General features: G+C 41.1%; 1 protein-coding gene across 1 annotated transcript; it reads left to right on the forward strand.

The window, feature by feature from the left end:
* Positions 1 to 8,424: 8,424 nt before the first annotated feature.
* LOC127863420 (uncharacterized) lies at positions 8,425 to 14,322 on the forward strand. Its single transcript, XM_052402940.1, has 2 exons — positions 8,425 to 8,833; positions 12,602 to 14,322. The coding sequence occupies exons 1-2, from the start codon at positions 8,444 to 8,446 to the stop codon at positions 14,144 to 14,146; spliced, it is 1,935 nt and encodes a 644-aa protein (XP_052258900.1). The 5' UTR covers positions 8,425 to 8,443; the 3' UTR covers positions 14,147 to 14,322.
* The last annotated feature ends 1,878 nt before the right edge of the window (positions 14,323 to 16,200 follow it).

Consider the following 16,200-nt stretch of genomic DNA (forward strand, 5'->3'; position numbering starts at 1 on the left):
CGACGGTGCCAATAGGTCTCGCAGACTATGCCAGACACTCCCAGATAGTAGACGACGTAGCCAGACAATCCCAGAGAGTGGACGACGGTGCCACGAGGTCTCCCAGAACGGTGTCAGACACTCCCAGACAGTCTCCGACCGTGCCAAGAGGTCTCTTAGAAGTCTCCGATGGCGCCAGGCACTCCAAGACAGTATATGATGTTGCCAAGAGGTATCCCAGAAAGTGGACGACGCTGCTAAGAGATCTTCCGAACAGTCTTCGACGGTGACAGACACTTCAAAACAGTCTCCGACGGTGCAATACATTGCCAAAAGTCGTTCATGATGTCAAGAGATATCCCAGACAGTCTCGGACGGTGCCTGACATTCCCAGACAGTCGATGACGGTGCCAAGAGGTCTCCCAGACAGTCTCCGACGGTGCCAGACACTCTCAGACAGTCTTAAACGGTGCCAAGAGGTTTTACAGACAGTTTACGACGGTGCCAGATACTCCCGAACAGTCTACGATGGTGTCAAGAGGTCTTCCAGACAGTCTCCGACGGTTCCAGACACTCCCAAAAGTCCACGATGGTGCCAAGAGGTTGTCCAGACAGTCGAAGACGGAGCCAGACACTCCCAAAAGTCAACGATGGTGCCGAGAGGTGTTCCAGACAGTCGAAGACGGAGCCAGACAGTCCAAGACAGTCTACGACGGTGCCAAGAGGTCTTCCAGACAGTGTCCGACTGTGCTAGACACTCTCAGACTGTGGACGATGGTTCCAAGAGGTGTCCAAGACAGGTTCAGACGGCGCCAGACATTGCCAGACAGTGGGCGATGGTGCCAAGATGTCTCCCACACGGTCCTCGACGGTGCCAGACATTCCCAGACAGTGGACGACGATGCCCGATACTCCCAGACAATGTCCGACGGTGCCAAGAGGTCTCCAAAGCAGTGGAAAAAACAGATAACCCGAGGAAACCCTCACCTGTTTGTCATGGTGACAATGAACCACGAATACATCCAATGAATTTGGTCAATTAGTTTATTTTCCCTATAAATGATTGAGTCAACAGTTGTCACCGAACCCGAACCCTGTGGAAGCAGAAGCTGGTGCGCTACCACTGCGCGACATAAGCTTTATCAGAAATCGGCGAATTGTAAACGCCTATGTAGTACTACACGTATTTTCCAAGTAAGTGACGAAGAATTAAGGAAATCAATTAATGTTTTTTCACCATTAAGCGAAGCAGAAAGGTTTTGGGTATCGAACCCAGTCCGGTGACAAAATCACGTGCCAGACATTCCCGGGCAGTATACGATGGTGCCCAGAAGTTTTCCAGACATTTTCCGACGGTTCCAGACGCAACCATAATTCTACGAGTGTGTCAAGATCTCTCCCAGACGGTCTACAACGGTGCAAAGAGGTGTCCGAGACAGTCTCCGACGGAGCTAAATACTCCCAAAAGTCTACGACGGTACCAAGAGGTCTCAGATGGTACCAGACAGTCTACGACGGTGACAAGAGGTATACCGGATAGTTTCCGACGGTTCCAGACACTCCCAGACAGTGGACGACGTGGTCTCCCGAACTGTCTTGGACGGTGTCAGACACTCGCAGACAGTCTACGACGGTGCCAAGAGGTCTTTTAGACAGTGTCCGACGGCGCCAAACTCTCCACGACAGACTACAACGGTGCCAATAGGTCGTCCAAACAGTATCCGATGGTACCAGACCCTCACAGACAGTTTACGGCGGTGCCAAGAGGTGTCCCAGAAGTCTCCCGACGGGGCCAAACACTCCAAGACAATGGGCGATGGTGCAAAGAGGTTTTTGACAGTTTTTGACTCAACCACACTATACCAAACAGACTATGACGGTGCCAAGAGGTCTCCCAGACAGTCTCCGACTGTGCTAGACACTCCCAGACAGTGGATGACGGTGCCAAGAGGACTCCCAGACAGTATCCGACGTTGCCAGATACTCATAGAGGTTCACGACGGTGCCAGACAATCCCAGAATGGGCGACGGTGCCAAGAGGTATCCCAGACAGTCTTCGACGGTGCAAGACCAGAAGTCTCCGACGTAGTCACACAATAAAAAACAGTCTACGACTGTGTCAAGAGGTCTCCAAGACAGTTTACGACGGTGCCAGACACTCCCATACAATGGACGATGGTGCCAGGAAGTCTCCAAGATAGTCTCCGACGTTGCTAGACCCTCCAAGACAGTCTACGATGGTGCCAAGAGGTTTCACAGACAGTCTTAAACGGTGTAAGCCATTCCCATAAGTTTACGACGTTGCCAAGAGGTCTCCCAGACAGGCTCTGACTGAACCAGACACTTCCAGACAGCTGACGACGGGCCAAGTGGTCTCTCATACAGACTCCAACGGTTCCAGACACTCCCAGAAGTGTACGACGTGAGAAGAAGTCTCCTATACAGTCTCCAAAGGTGCCAGACACTACCAGTAACTAAAACACGGTGCCAAGAGATCTCCCACACTGTTACAGACACTCCCAGACAGTGGAAGTGACCATGGGTCTCCCAGACAGTCTTTGACGGTGCCAACCCCCCCCCCAAGACATTGTACGACGGTGCCAGACAATCCCAGACAGTATACGACGGTGACAAGAGGTATCCGAGACAATATCCGACGGTGCCAGACACTTTTAGTCAGTGGACGACGTGCCAAGAGGTTTCCAAGACCGAGTCCGACGGTTACAAACACGCCCAGTCAGTCTGCGACGGTGCCAAGAGGTCTTAAGGACAAGTCTCCGACGATCCACACACTCCCAAACATTCTTCGACGGTGCCAAGAGGTTTCCCAGAGAGTCTCCGATGGTTCCAGACACTCCCAGACAGTGAACGACGGTGCCACGAGGTCACCAAAACAGGTTAAGAACGTGCCAGACACTCCCAGACACTCTACGATGGTGCCAAGAGGTTTCCCGGACAGTCTACGACGGTGCCAAACACTCCAAGACAGTGGACGACGGTGCCTAGAGATCTTCCAGACATAGTCTTACTGTGTCAGACACTCCCAGACAGTCTACGATGGTGCCAAGAGGTCTCCCTGACAGTCTTCGACGGTGCCAGATAACCCCAGACTATACAGGACGGTGCCATAAGGTCTCCTAGACAGTGCCCGACTGTACCAGAAACTCCCAGACAGTATACGACGGTGCCAAGAGGTCCCCCAGTCAGTGTCCGACGTAGCCACACAATCCCAAACAGTCTATGACGGTGCCAACAGGTCTTCCAGACAGGATACGACGGTGCCACACACTCCCAGACAGTGGAGGACGGTACCAAAGGGTCTCCTAGACAATTCTCCTAAAACAATTCGAATAGCCTACTGAATCAAAATACACACCCATCAATATATTCTACACACACAATTTCACATCCAAATAGGCACGCACAATTTGAACATCAATAACACGAATAAGCTAGAACTACTGGTACAGGTTTCGACGGTGCAAGACACTCGCCAACTGTCTACGACGGTGCCAAGAGGTCTCCCAGACAGTATCCGACCGTGCAAGACACTCCCAGACAGTCTTAACCATGAGTAGTGATATGGAATGTTTTTGTTCTGGTACGCAAAATAGTCTTTAAAAATTTCACACAAAAACTGTAAAAGGAAAAAAATATCACAATATGCCTCGATTCAATTTTGCGCAGCATGCAATTGTAACACATTACGACCGCCAAAACAAGATTTTACTTTAATATAATTCATTTTATTTTCAAAGAAAATGATCAAAATCCAATATGGCGACCATTGCTCCTGGCCAAATGATGTCGATGTCAACATACATGTACGTGTAGATTTACACACAGAGTCGTTCTAAACATAAATTATCAAAAAAACTATACTCGCCTTATTTTTTCATGGACGCTGCAGATTTTGATGGCGTCTAGATCTAGACTTCACATCCTGTAGTTTGTGACCCAACACAAGATAATCCGTCATAATTCTATTAAACTTTGAAACACTAGTTGCAAACGGGTTATTCTTACTGAATAGTCTTTCTTTGATAAAATAACAAAGACAACGTTTATTCATCAAAGAAAATACGCTTACGTTACCTTAAATCCAAAAGCAAAACAATTCGAATAGCCTACTGAACCAAAATACACACCCATCAATATGTTCTACACACAATTTCACATCCAAATAGGCACGCACATTTTGAACATCAATTACACGAATAAGCTAGAACTACTGGTAGATCTAAAACGTCGTCTCATCGGTTCCATCCGAGGTAAGTAGTACATAGAATATGCACTTTTTCATAATTACATACAGGATAAATGTACAAGAAAAGAATGCGCGTTTTCAATGTTTTATTCCAGACATCGCATAGGCCTACTAGTTTCGTGTACTGTACACCAAAAGATGACATAACATGTTTTTTGGAAAATGACGCAATACGTATGTCATTTTATGACGCCATTAATCAGCTGATTGATTATACGGATAGCGAAAAATTATGTCCATTGACTAGATCTAAAGATTGAAGGTCGTATAATTTTAAAGCTACTTAATGTTTTCTCGACTCTCGAATTTGTTATGAACAATCTTTCAGTGGTAGAATAAAAGTAGTCCGTGCACGCGAAAAGTATCATATTCAACAAGGTGGGATTTATTCCATGAGGTGTTATACCGTCAATGTCGGTATAAAAATGGGATAAAATAATAGTAGCAGCACTCTATGGATGTGAAATATATAATAATCTGATTAGTTATGGAACGCTCGACATCAGATGCCCATAAATTATTCTTTTATTTGTGTTCGATATATTTATCATCTGCAAATTATGAAAATAAATCTGATCAATAACAGGAAGGTAAACCCAAAGTCCCAAAGCTTTCTCTGCCTGCTTGTTGTATTTATTAACTTCATCGAGAATAATATGTATCGTATAATTATGACGCTTTACGGCACATAACACGTGTCTGCTTGTAAAACACTTTAAAAACATTACGACAGTTCAACCGCTATTGATTAAAAGTGAATAAAGGACGGGCGCATTAAGTTAAGTAATTAAAGGAAGAGTGCATTAAGTTAAGTGATTAAAGGAATGGCGCAAAAAGTTAAGTGATTACAGTAAGGTCGCATTAAGTTGAGAGATTAAAGGAATGGTGCATTAAGTAAAGTGAATAAAGAAGGGCGCTTTAAGTTAAGCGATTAAAGGAAGGGCACATAAAGTTGGATCTATTGGAAGCTACATGAAAACAAATTGACAATTCAGGTCGCACAAAATATAAAGAAAGCTCAGCAATAAAATTATAAATACCATAATAAATTTAACATGTATGAATACACAGGAAAAATCTCAATTTTACGACAAAATATTCTTCGATAGCACTTCACGCTTTTGACTAGAAAATAAATAACGACAATACTGTCTATATAAACGAAAACAAAAACACGACGCTTGTTAGAGTCATTAAAATACCGTCTACAAAAACGGAAACTGAAACAGACAACCAAAACCGTCACTTCGCACCGGGTATACAGTCTGACTAGAGGCGGAATAAAGTGAACATGCGCTTAAGTTAAAGTACTACTTTCGTCACTTCGGACCAATACATTAAAAATCAAACCAAAACAGTTTGAAACAAAACAAATCGAGCGCTTGTCTTTGAGTAAATAGATGACACGACGTATCCATGTCTGATTTCGAATCGCACAATAAAAAAAATAATGTCAACATTTATGTGTTTCACCACGCTTGGTTTTTTTTCCCATCGCATTCACTTTTAAAGCTGTCACATGAACGGAAGCAGCGAAAAATTTGAACGCGAGAACACACGATGACGTAACCAAATAAAATAAAATGTCAAAATAGAACCTGCTATTATTTGTTATTGCGAATTAAAGCTAAGTCGAAGAGCAGCAGTTTCAACATGTTCGATACTAAATAGCACTACAAGAAGTTATTCGCATCGTGATGAAAATATTTCCCGGAATGATACGTTTTGGCATATATGATTGATTCTCTTAAGTAAAACTTGACGGCAAGTTCTTGCTGATAAGAACGCAGAATTACGTAACTTCAAAGACGGAGAGCGTAGACACATTGGCAACGAGGACGCTCTGACAACCAAAAACGCACGTCTTGTTTCATTTTTGAGGTAGTTAATATATAGACTAAGAGAATACTATGTTAGTGTGATTGTGTACTTGAATTTATTCGACAAGTTGAAGAAATTTTTACATGGCAAGGCTTGCCGAGCCGTGTAAACCTTTATGAGACGAGTCGGATAAAATAATTTCAATATTTCCCAACAGTGAATTACTGATAGTTCTGTGATATTCGCGCGCAGCGATGTGCTTGAGTTTTGAAACTGAAGTTTGCATGGTGAACAAGCCCGATCTTCCGAGACAATAATGATATACCCCGATATACCCCTGTACATGCAAAGCTAATGACCATGTGATAAATGGGCATTTCAGACAAGAATACATTGTTGTTATATTTATTTTATTTCGAGTGTCAATAGCCATAATCGATCATATATAGGAATATTGAAATTTCATGAACATTTCAATAAGACGAATTAATAAATGCAATCTTCCGCTTGACGTTTATCCAACAAACGCGAACAAATGAGATTATATAGTTTATAATATGTTTGACTGGTCTTGTCTTATGCTGACAGTTGAACGTTTTAAGTGTCTAACATTGTTGTTTGAAAAAGGACATATTCTTATGAAAGTGTTTCGATGCAATCTGAAAAGTGGCGTGTTCAATTATAAAGTTGAATTAAATCGGGCTGAGATTTGCTTTGTAACATGAATTTCATCTTGCACATCAACCTTATAATACACGTCACACACGGGATAGATCGTACTAAGCTGAATAAAAGTGGAAGCGAGGAAAAATAACACTGGTATCAATCATGGCACATTTGTGATAGGCAAGTGACCATAACTGAACGAGCGATATCACCTTACATACGTTGCCATTGACCTAATTTCTGGAAAAAATTGGAAATTTAACTTCGCTCTGGCGAAACGAGCTTTTATGCATGTGCGTAAAATGTCGTCTCACATTAGCCTGTGCAGTCTGCACAGGCTTATCAGGGACAACACATTCCGCTTGTATGGTATTTTGCGTTAAAATGAAGTCTATTCTTAGCGAAAATCCAGATAGGCGAAAAGTTTCGTCCCTATTAGTCTAAATTGGATTTTCGCTTAGAAGAGACTTCCTTTTAACGAAAAAGCAACATACAACTGGAAAGTAGTTCTTTATTAGCCTTTTGCGGACTGCACATTTTCTTTATGCACATGAAGTAGACCCAGTTTTCCTAGAGTGCGGCACATCTTAATTACTCTGCAATACTATTCGATAATAGCAGTTTTACATTACATGTTAAGCGGCAGAAATATTTTATACAAAGAGCGTAGGCTTTTTTCCAAAGCGCAAACGTATATGTGTGTGATTTAAGATGAATGGATATTAATCCTATAACGATAATTGCAGAGGAGATCCTAAATTAATTGTTAACGTATTGGACTTTGTTTTATGATACTGGTACAGTGGTACGATTTTCATTCGCTCTCAACCACCATCTGTAGATCAATCTATGCGACAGAAAGCGTGCGGTTTGCGTCGCACAAATCAACGCATTTCAAGTGGTGGTATCATCGATTCAGAGAGTTGCGCAGGCTCATATTTTCATAGTTGTCTATGGTGATTTAATGTTTTGTTTACATTGTAGGAAGTTTCTCTGAGGCATTTTCGTTTAAGTGCATTTGTAGACGGTGATTGTATCATTGTACTGCTAAATGGATGGCCAATGTAAAAGAGTTGACATCCCTTCCCATGGATGAAATACTCTCAGCAGCACACAACAGACCTGACCGGAGGAGGATTTCTGTATCGCCGATCCTCATTTCCACAAACGGCCAAACCGATCAAGGGAATGATGATGATGACTGCTTAATGATTTTGTCTATGGTTGTACGATGATTCGTTGAGAACACCAGCTACAGTCTGTAATTCACCGGTCGCTGTTTTAGCTCTCAATTGGGTTACCTATTTCGTACATGATACTCATGAAAAGTAATCTCTGAACGCATTTACCTTTTTTTTAAGTGTTTCCACCTGTATGTTTGTTTAAGTCCTATAACCATTTTTTACGAATTGAAACGTGATGGATGAAATCACGCATTTAACTAAAAACCGCCAATTGGAGGAAATGAGGAATGTGCCGTCAACGTCAAGTGAGCGTTAACGTAACGTAAAGAACGTAAAATAGCGTAAATGATGGATTGCATACACCGCGTATACACACACATGTTTAATGTTTTACTATAAATATAAAGATTGAAGGCTCACTTTGAAACAAAGCTTACGTGAATTCACGTCTTTGCAGCATCTAAAAAATTTTCGGTTCGACGTGTGTTTTTGTTTGACTTTAACAAAAAATAACGGAATAGAAATAATGTACGTATTTTATCATCTTCTAAGTATATTTTCTGTACTCGGTGTTACGACTGGGAAAATATTCACAATTCAAGCAGACGAGAACAGAAATCGAGAGAACCATCCCGTCTGGGAGCTTACAAACTCTTCCAACGGAAACGCCGTCATTTTAGAACCGAAGAAAAGGCTCGACGTCAACTTCTGTTTGCGTAAAGACGCCGTGGTCAGCGTGGTGGACTTTCGGTTCTCGAACGGAAACTGGAGCGACGTTGTGGTGGTGGAAATAGATAACTTGGGTATCGGGTGGTTCCGGTCCCCGGTTGACCCCTCTCATAACTGGAACAAATTCTTGTCTACAGGGCCCTTCCAGGGATCCTGGGAACTTCTGACGGGCTGGCATACTTTAACTGTAAGTTGCTAAACGTACATAAAAATGTATTTAATAACAATTTAAATACATGAATTTAAGATTCTAAGTGCAACTCATAAAATAAATAGGCACATCAAACATATGCACGTACGTTACGTTAGATTCATCCAATGCAACATTTAGGATGAACTACTCTTAACTAATAGTTACTTTATATGACCACAGATATGCAAAAATGGGTCTTATGCACTATGCATCCAGCGTAGCCCCAAACCAGCCTGTGAATCTGCGCAGTCCGTATGAGAGCCTCTTTGTCCGCATATAAGACCAGTAGTTCTTGCGTGACTTTATAGCGGACAGCGTAGCTCTTGACCAGACCTGGCCGCATACATCATAAGATGCATATTCGCATGACGCGGGTCATATTTCGTTATAACGACGCGATAACCAAGAGCATGATCGTGAACGCCTTGGAGTGCTATGATTTTCCAACATTCACCACATTGAATTTTTCATAAACGTTTTTCATGAAACCGTTTATTCGTCGTACGAATAGAAACTTGAAGATTTCTGTCAAAACTACAAAGTGCAGCGTTAGGGCCTTTAGGATTGGCAATACCTTGATGTTCCAATATATCGCGAAATATTGGAATAAAAAGAGTGTTTTTTACCATGAAAATATATATCTTTATCCATACTGGATATTAAACTGAATACCTTGATGTACAAAAAAAGTTATTTAACCCATCTATGCCTAGTGGACTCTTACATCCTTCTAAATTGGATACATTTATTTCCAACATTAGGGATGTCTAGTACATGTATTTCTATATTTAGAATATTTATTACATAAAATTCCTTTAAGAAAACAGCGCAGACCCTGATGAGACGCCGCATCATGCGGCGTCTCATCAGGGTCTTTGCTGTTTGCCAAGGCCTTTTTTCTAGACGCTAGGCATAAATGGGTCAAGATATTGCATTCCGCTTTACCCACGTGCACATGGTAACATGTCCATGTTCACAAATTGCTACGTTATGTGTTGATAAATAGTGTCAAAGAGCACAGCATACCAATGTCATTAACACATTTCTAAATCTATTTAATTAATTTATATCCATCTTAAATAAAAACTATCATAAAACGCGTGCATGCCCCCCCCCCCCCCCTCCCCCTCCCCACCACACACACGATCTGCTCCGAAACTTCCAAGACGAGTGTAGTACATATCTTAATTTCAATAGATTCCTTTAATGCGCTGTATCATACAAATTGTCATTAAACTGAAGGCTATTTAACAAAAAGAGTTCTTATCTCCAAATACACATGAAGTATTTACGCGAATAAGCTGATAATATGATTTTTTCAGATTTAATGAATATCTAATTCAATCAAACATAATTATGCATGTTATTTTATGAGCTGTCGTGTTGACCGTTTCATCAATTTTAACCCATTTATGCCTAGTGGACTCTCTGATCCTTCTAAATTGGATCAATTTATTTCCAAAATTAGGGATGTCTGGTATATATTTATTTCTATATTTAGAATATTTCTTACAGAAATTCCTTTAAGCAAACAGCGTAGACCCTGATGAGACGCCGCATCATGCGGCGTCTCATCTGGGTCTACGCTGTTTGCCAATGCCTTTTTTCTAGACGATAGGCATAAATGGGTTAATTTTTAGTCAACTTTAAATGTTTGGGAACAAACTTAAGAAACGTGCAGATTTCAATCAAGCTAAGGCACACCTTTGTCGTTAATATGTTTGAACTGTAATACGTACAACTTTCTAATCATTTACTTTTGTTGAAGTGAACGTGGATGTCTTTGTTTAATGCATTATTTTTTTAATTAAAACATCAAAGTGGACGTTTCAGTTATGATGCAAGTACATACATCGAATGTGATGATATAATTAACATGAGCTTCATTTATTCTGTAAACGCATTTGATCATGGTCGATGCATGTATTCTATTGTCATTTTTGATCATAAATAATTGGGGTTTTTTAGAACTTATTTTAGGCATATTTTAATTATCATTTTTGGCATGTGTACTATTAAGCCGATTTTTAAAGATATGTTATGGTGTCGATTTTTAAACGCGTTGAATGCCATGTATTATAAACACATAAAGAGAAACTACAAATTAAAGTATTTTTAAGTATACGGTTAAATTTTTTTAGTGAATGAAATTGTTCAAAATTGTCAATATATTTGAAAAAGTATACGCAGGGAATGCATTTCTTCTACATTGCAATTTATCAGAGATGGTTACTACTCAAGTCAGTTGCATTGTTTTATAAACAAATGTCTGGCTATGATATGAGTCGTGTTCTGAGAAAACTGGGCTTAATGCATGTGCGTAAAGTGTCGTCCCAGATTAGCCTGTGCAGTCCGCACAGGCTAATCAGGGACGACACTTTCCGCCTAAATTTGATTTTTGCTAAAAAGATACTTCATTTAAACGAAAAATGTCATAAAAGCGAAAGGTGTCGTCCCTGATTAGCCTGTGCGGACTGCACAGGCTAATCTGGGACGACACTTTACGCACATGAATTATGCCAGGTTTTCTCAGAACGCGACTCATATTAACACGTGCATACATCTGAAATCTGAACTTAATTATTACATAGAAAGCGTGACTTATACTTTTTGATTTATCGTTATGTGACGACAGATAAACACGATTTGAAGTTCTGATTGGCAAAATAAAAACACGAATATGTTAAGCAGAGTACATAGATGCAAAAAAATGAATAAGGCTTTGGACAAATAAGTTTTGCAATTGAAATTAGATTTGTTTGAACAAGAATTCTTTGATATAGTTGTAGAACTAAAAGGATTTCTTCACATTTTGACACATGCAATTTTGAAGGAATTTTGATACAATTCCTGACTAAGACAACTATTAAAAATGTCGGTTCTCTTATGAAAAAAAAATCAATAAAAACACGTTAAGATGATAACACGTTTTAACGCTTTTCTTCGATAATTTTAAAAATACGACGTTAATTATTCTATCGCACCTTTAATCCATTGTACAAAACGCCTCGACTGTACTTGGCGATCCCAAAATCTTCTTGCCCAGTCAATATCTACCATCGATCTTTCGAGGCCACCAATCGCTCGATCACTCGGATCAAACTAGTCTGAAATTCGCATTCTCATCATTACACAAAAGTCGTGGAATGCAATCGTGTCACAAAAGATAGGATTGAACTTTTATTCAATTAAATTTAAATCATCATTCATCAGTTTGTTTGCATGAAACAGCAATTTGCCAAACCCCAACAAAGTTTGTGCGCTTCCAACATTTTACATCAACATCTATTAATCGTTACTTTTCCTCTCTATTGATTTATCACATGGAATAAAATAATTATATGTTATCTATATAATTACAATTTCATACGTAGTATCTATTAGATCAACCGCACATTATTGGGTTAAAACAGAAATAAATAGTTTAACTCACATAAATTTGTCCCTTTTAACTATATGATCAGCTAAGGTCCGTTAACAAGGGCCAATCAATATTACATGGATCGGTCAATATTCGCTTACATGGACCGCGCGTGCTTAATATTGACGTAAGACGTCAAAGACCATGAAACCAGTGGTTCACACACGGGCTTGGCAGGATGTTAACACACCGTTAAGATTTATGAATAAATACTTTAAAACGTCTGAAATCGGTGACACAATTTCACGTTGCGCTTTTCATAACCGTGATGATGAATGCTACATACACATCGAAATTTGGATAAGAACACATTTAAAATCCGCATTTCATATTTTTTTCAGGTTCGCTTCAATGGGACCGCCGATGGTCTCGCCGTTGATCACGTGATGCTCAACATCGACGACGACCAAATGTCGCAGGATATTTTCTCGTGCAAACTCACATGCATTCCGGACCAGCGTTACCAGCTGCGGGCGAACGACGTGACGACGAGCCCCTCGTTCCTCGTACAGGAATCGTACAAGACGGTTTGCCCGGAAGTGGACAATATCAACATGCCGCTTTTCAACCAGGGCGTGCAGATGTACGAGATCACAGCGGCTATGCCACAGTACCGCTCGTTCTCGAATTGGCGCTCGGAGAACAATACCGGATGTCCGCACCTCTCTCCGTACTACTGGGACTTTTCTAATGTCCAGATCGATACAGACACGCGGCCGATTATGCAGTCGGCAAAAGCAAAACTGTACTCAACCGGTGGTAAGAGAAAAGATTCCAGGATTTCCATACTGATTCTAATTTCTTTCACGCTCGAAGGGAAGTCCAAAGGCATGCTGGACAGCGAGATGGGAACGATCCTGAAGGTGCGCTTCGCCGATGTGACGTCACCTATTCAGGTGCAGTACCAGTTCAAAGGTCGAAAACCCGGCATATCGCTCCCGGAACCACAGACTGTCACGAGAACGAACATGGCTGTGGAGTGGAACACAGACGACTTTAGCTGGACCGACGGTGATTATAACGTCATTTTCTTACAAGTAACGTCCAACTCCACTCGTCCGCTTCATTTAGAGCACATTTCGTTGGAGCGTCGACCGATGCTTCCTGACACAATTATGCAGGTATTCAAAGGCGACGATACCATTGTAGAGGTAGTCTTCAGTGATTTCTGGTGGACGAATCCCGACGCTATGACCGTCCATATAGCCGCCACCGGAAAATCTTACGATAATGTGTCGTATTTTCGAGTCTACAGACCTATCCCCTGGAGCGATGGTTACGCACAAGTGTTTGTCCTATACCAGGACGGGAACGCTCGTCTACTTCCGGTTCCTCCACAAGGCTTAGACTGGATCCCGTTTGGTTCTTCCGTGATTATTGGTCAGACAGACCCTACCGTGGTAAGACCCTACGCTTCAATCACAGAAGCGTTTATCGATGAAACAAATTTGAAAATAGACTTGAAATATATGGACGGAGGCTCATGCAAATTATCCATCGCCAGTAGTTTGTCGGAAACTCGCGTCACTGTTTCTGATATCAAATTAAGTCGAAACCCCATGATGTATCCGTTCGCGACATTCCGCTCCATGTACGTCGAAGAGGGAAATTCTGACGTCGACAGCGTCATGGTAAACGGCGTGCTTCCACACCACATAATGGACGACTTTCCTTACCTCATCGGTCGCAGCTTCGTATTTCATCGGAAGTGCATGTCTAGGCACCTAATGCTCAGCCCGGATATATACATCGACATACGGCGCACAGACGTCAGAGAAACCACCATTGAACCCACGAATTCCTTTCAGACCCTCATTCAGAGAATTCAGAACCACCGGTACCGCCTGTGGACACCGCGGCTCCGATACACATACCCCCGCTTATGATGACGTCACTAACAATGCCACTGATGACGTCATATCAGATCAAGACTGCGAACATAATTAAATATTTAAATATTACTTCATTAAATATTGTGTTTTATGTTTTTTATTTATTTGTGATGTTCTCTTTCGATAACTATTATGTCTGATTAAAAGAATTAAACCTGTAGTGAATCTTTTTTAATATCGCCTTATTTCGTTAATTTTCTTCACCCGCACTTCTGTGTAAAACTTCAATTAGATTATACACGTTCAAAGATAAAGATTATACTGGTTCAAATACTCGTCCAAGAAAAGCGTGTCTCTGTAATTAAGGTAGAGAGTGTGCGTGTTACATCGACAGATCCATTGATCGATGCTCGCTTTTAGTCATTGTTTGTTCATCAACGTTTATGTTTTTGCTTTTATTATAATAGAATATTTCAAATAGTAAAGTATTGTTATAAAATGTAATTAATGACTTATTTCAACTTTGGACAGGTCTATTTTTCTCCGAGTCATACCTTCCTCTGTGGTTTTCGTTACAGAAAACGTATTTGATACACCAAGGTCTATGTGAGTAATTCCTTCCTGATCTGATCTGAACGCAGATAAAAACACGTGTGTGCTTATATTTTATTTATTCCACGTGTTACAACTGATTTACTATCATAAATGTATTTTACATACGTTCACGTTAAAGTATTTATCAAATACACATGCTTAATCAACAATTATGTTCACAAAAGCGAATGTTATAATTAAATGTGAAAAAAATGGTTTAGGGAGGACAACTTGGAATGTCTGACAATCTGCAATTTAGCGTAGAGCTGGAATATATATCGATTTACTGACTCGTACCCTGTAACGTTACCTTAATATTCATTCCCTGAATTCCACTGACTAATACCTCAAATTGGCGTGTGCACACAGCCTAAAAACAACAACAGTAAACTATTATTTACACATTGTTTCATATTTGAATTCAAGGGAGTTGGCGCTCAACTAGAAAATTGCAGGCATGTCAATAAGTACATCTGAGCCGCGCTAAATGCGTGTGCGCAAAATGTCGTCCGAGATACATCAGTGCTATCCCCATAGGCTAATCAGGGACGACAATTTTCGCCTATAATGGATTTGTGTTTAGAAGAGAATTCATTTAAACGAACAAGTTTATATAAGCGGATAGTGTCTCCCTAATTAGCCTGTGCGGACTGCATAGGTTTATCTGCGACCACACATTACGCACATAAATCAATCCTCGTTTTCCCCGAAACTCATAAAAAAATTTGAGCAACAGCCCCTACATCTCGTACAACACGTGTTATTTGAGTGTGACTCGCATGAGGCATATTGCGACAAAACACTTTGTCTTATAAATGAATAAATCATAAACCGATATGAAACTCCACAAAGGACGGTCCCAACGCCGACTGAAATCAAATCGCTGAAGGCACTGAAATTGTTCGCTGTTGTCGTCCTTGATTAGCTTGTGCGCATTGCACAGGCTAATCAGTGTGCACAGGCATATCTTATTGGACATGCATTAAGCCCCGTTTTCCCTGAAAGCAGCCAATATGTACAGATTTCAATGATAAACACTGGGCTGGCCAATGTCGTCTTACAAGCTGGTAAATACACTCACTGCATGAGTAGAGCAGACGCTCCTAAGCATTCGTCATCTGCAGTAGAGACAGGCAGCGGTAATCGTTCCTTGCATAGTGAGTTACGGTTCTTAGCGTTGCTAAGGTTTCCAAGCACATACTGATTTGCAAAACATGCTCTGTAAATTTAGTCATGAGCTTACGCTCACAACTAAAAATGAGGCGGGTTGGGCGTACGGTTGGGTGAAAGCCGGAGTCAACTTGAAGCCGTCAGGTAGAAGACCATCCTGTCCACCATGATCACCACCACCACGGAATGTCTGACACCATGATCACCATCACCATCGGTACACGGAATGTCTGACACCATGATCAACACCACCATCGGTACACGGAATGTCTGACACCATGTACGAGACCAGGACGACAGAGCAAGCGGTCGCAGAGATGAAGAAGTTCAAATTCACCATTCTT

This window comes from Dreissena polymorpha, unplaced genomic scaffold (genome assembly GCF_020536995.1).
Source record: "Dreissena polymorpha isolate Duluth1 unplaced genomic scaffold, UMN_Dpol_1.0 chrUn008, whole genome shotgun sequence".
In the NCBI taxonomy this organism is placed as follows: Eukaryota; Metazoa; Mollusca; class Bivalvia; order Myida; family Dreissenidae; genus Dreissena; species Dreissena polymorpha.

What these genes read in the sequence shown, in the direction of transcription:
- LOC127863420 (XM_052402940.1), top strand. Translation starts at nt 8,444, where the DNA reads ATGTACGTATTTTATCATCTTCTAAGTATATTTTCTGTACTCGGTGTT. An exon ending in CGGGCTGGCATACTTTAACT is followed by an intron (nt 8,834 to 12,601) that starts GTAAGTTGCTAA and finishes TATTTTTTTCAG; the next exon opens with GTTCGCTTCAATGGGACCGC.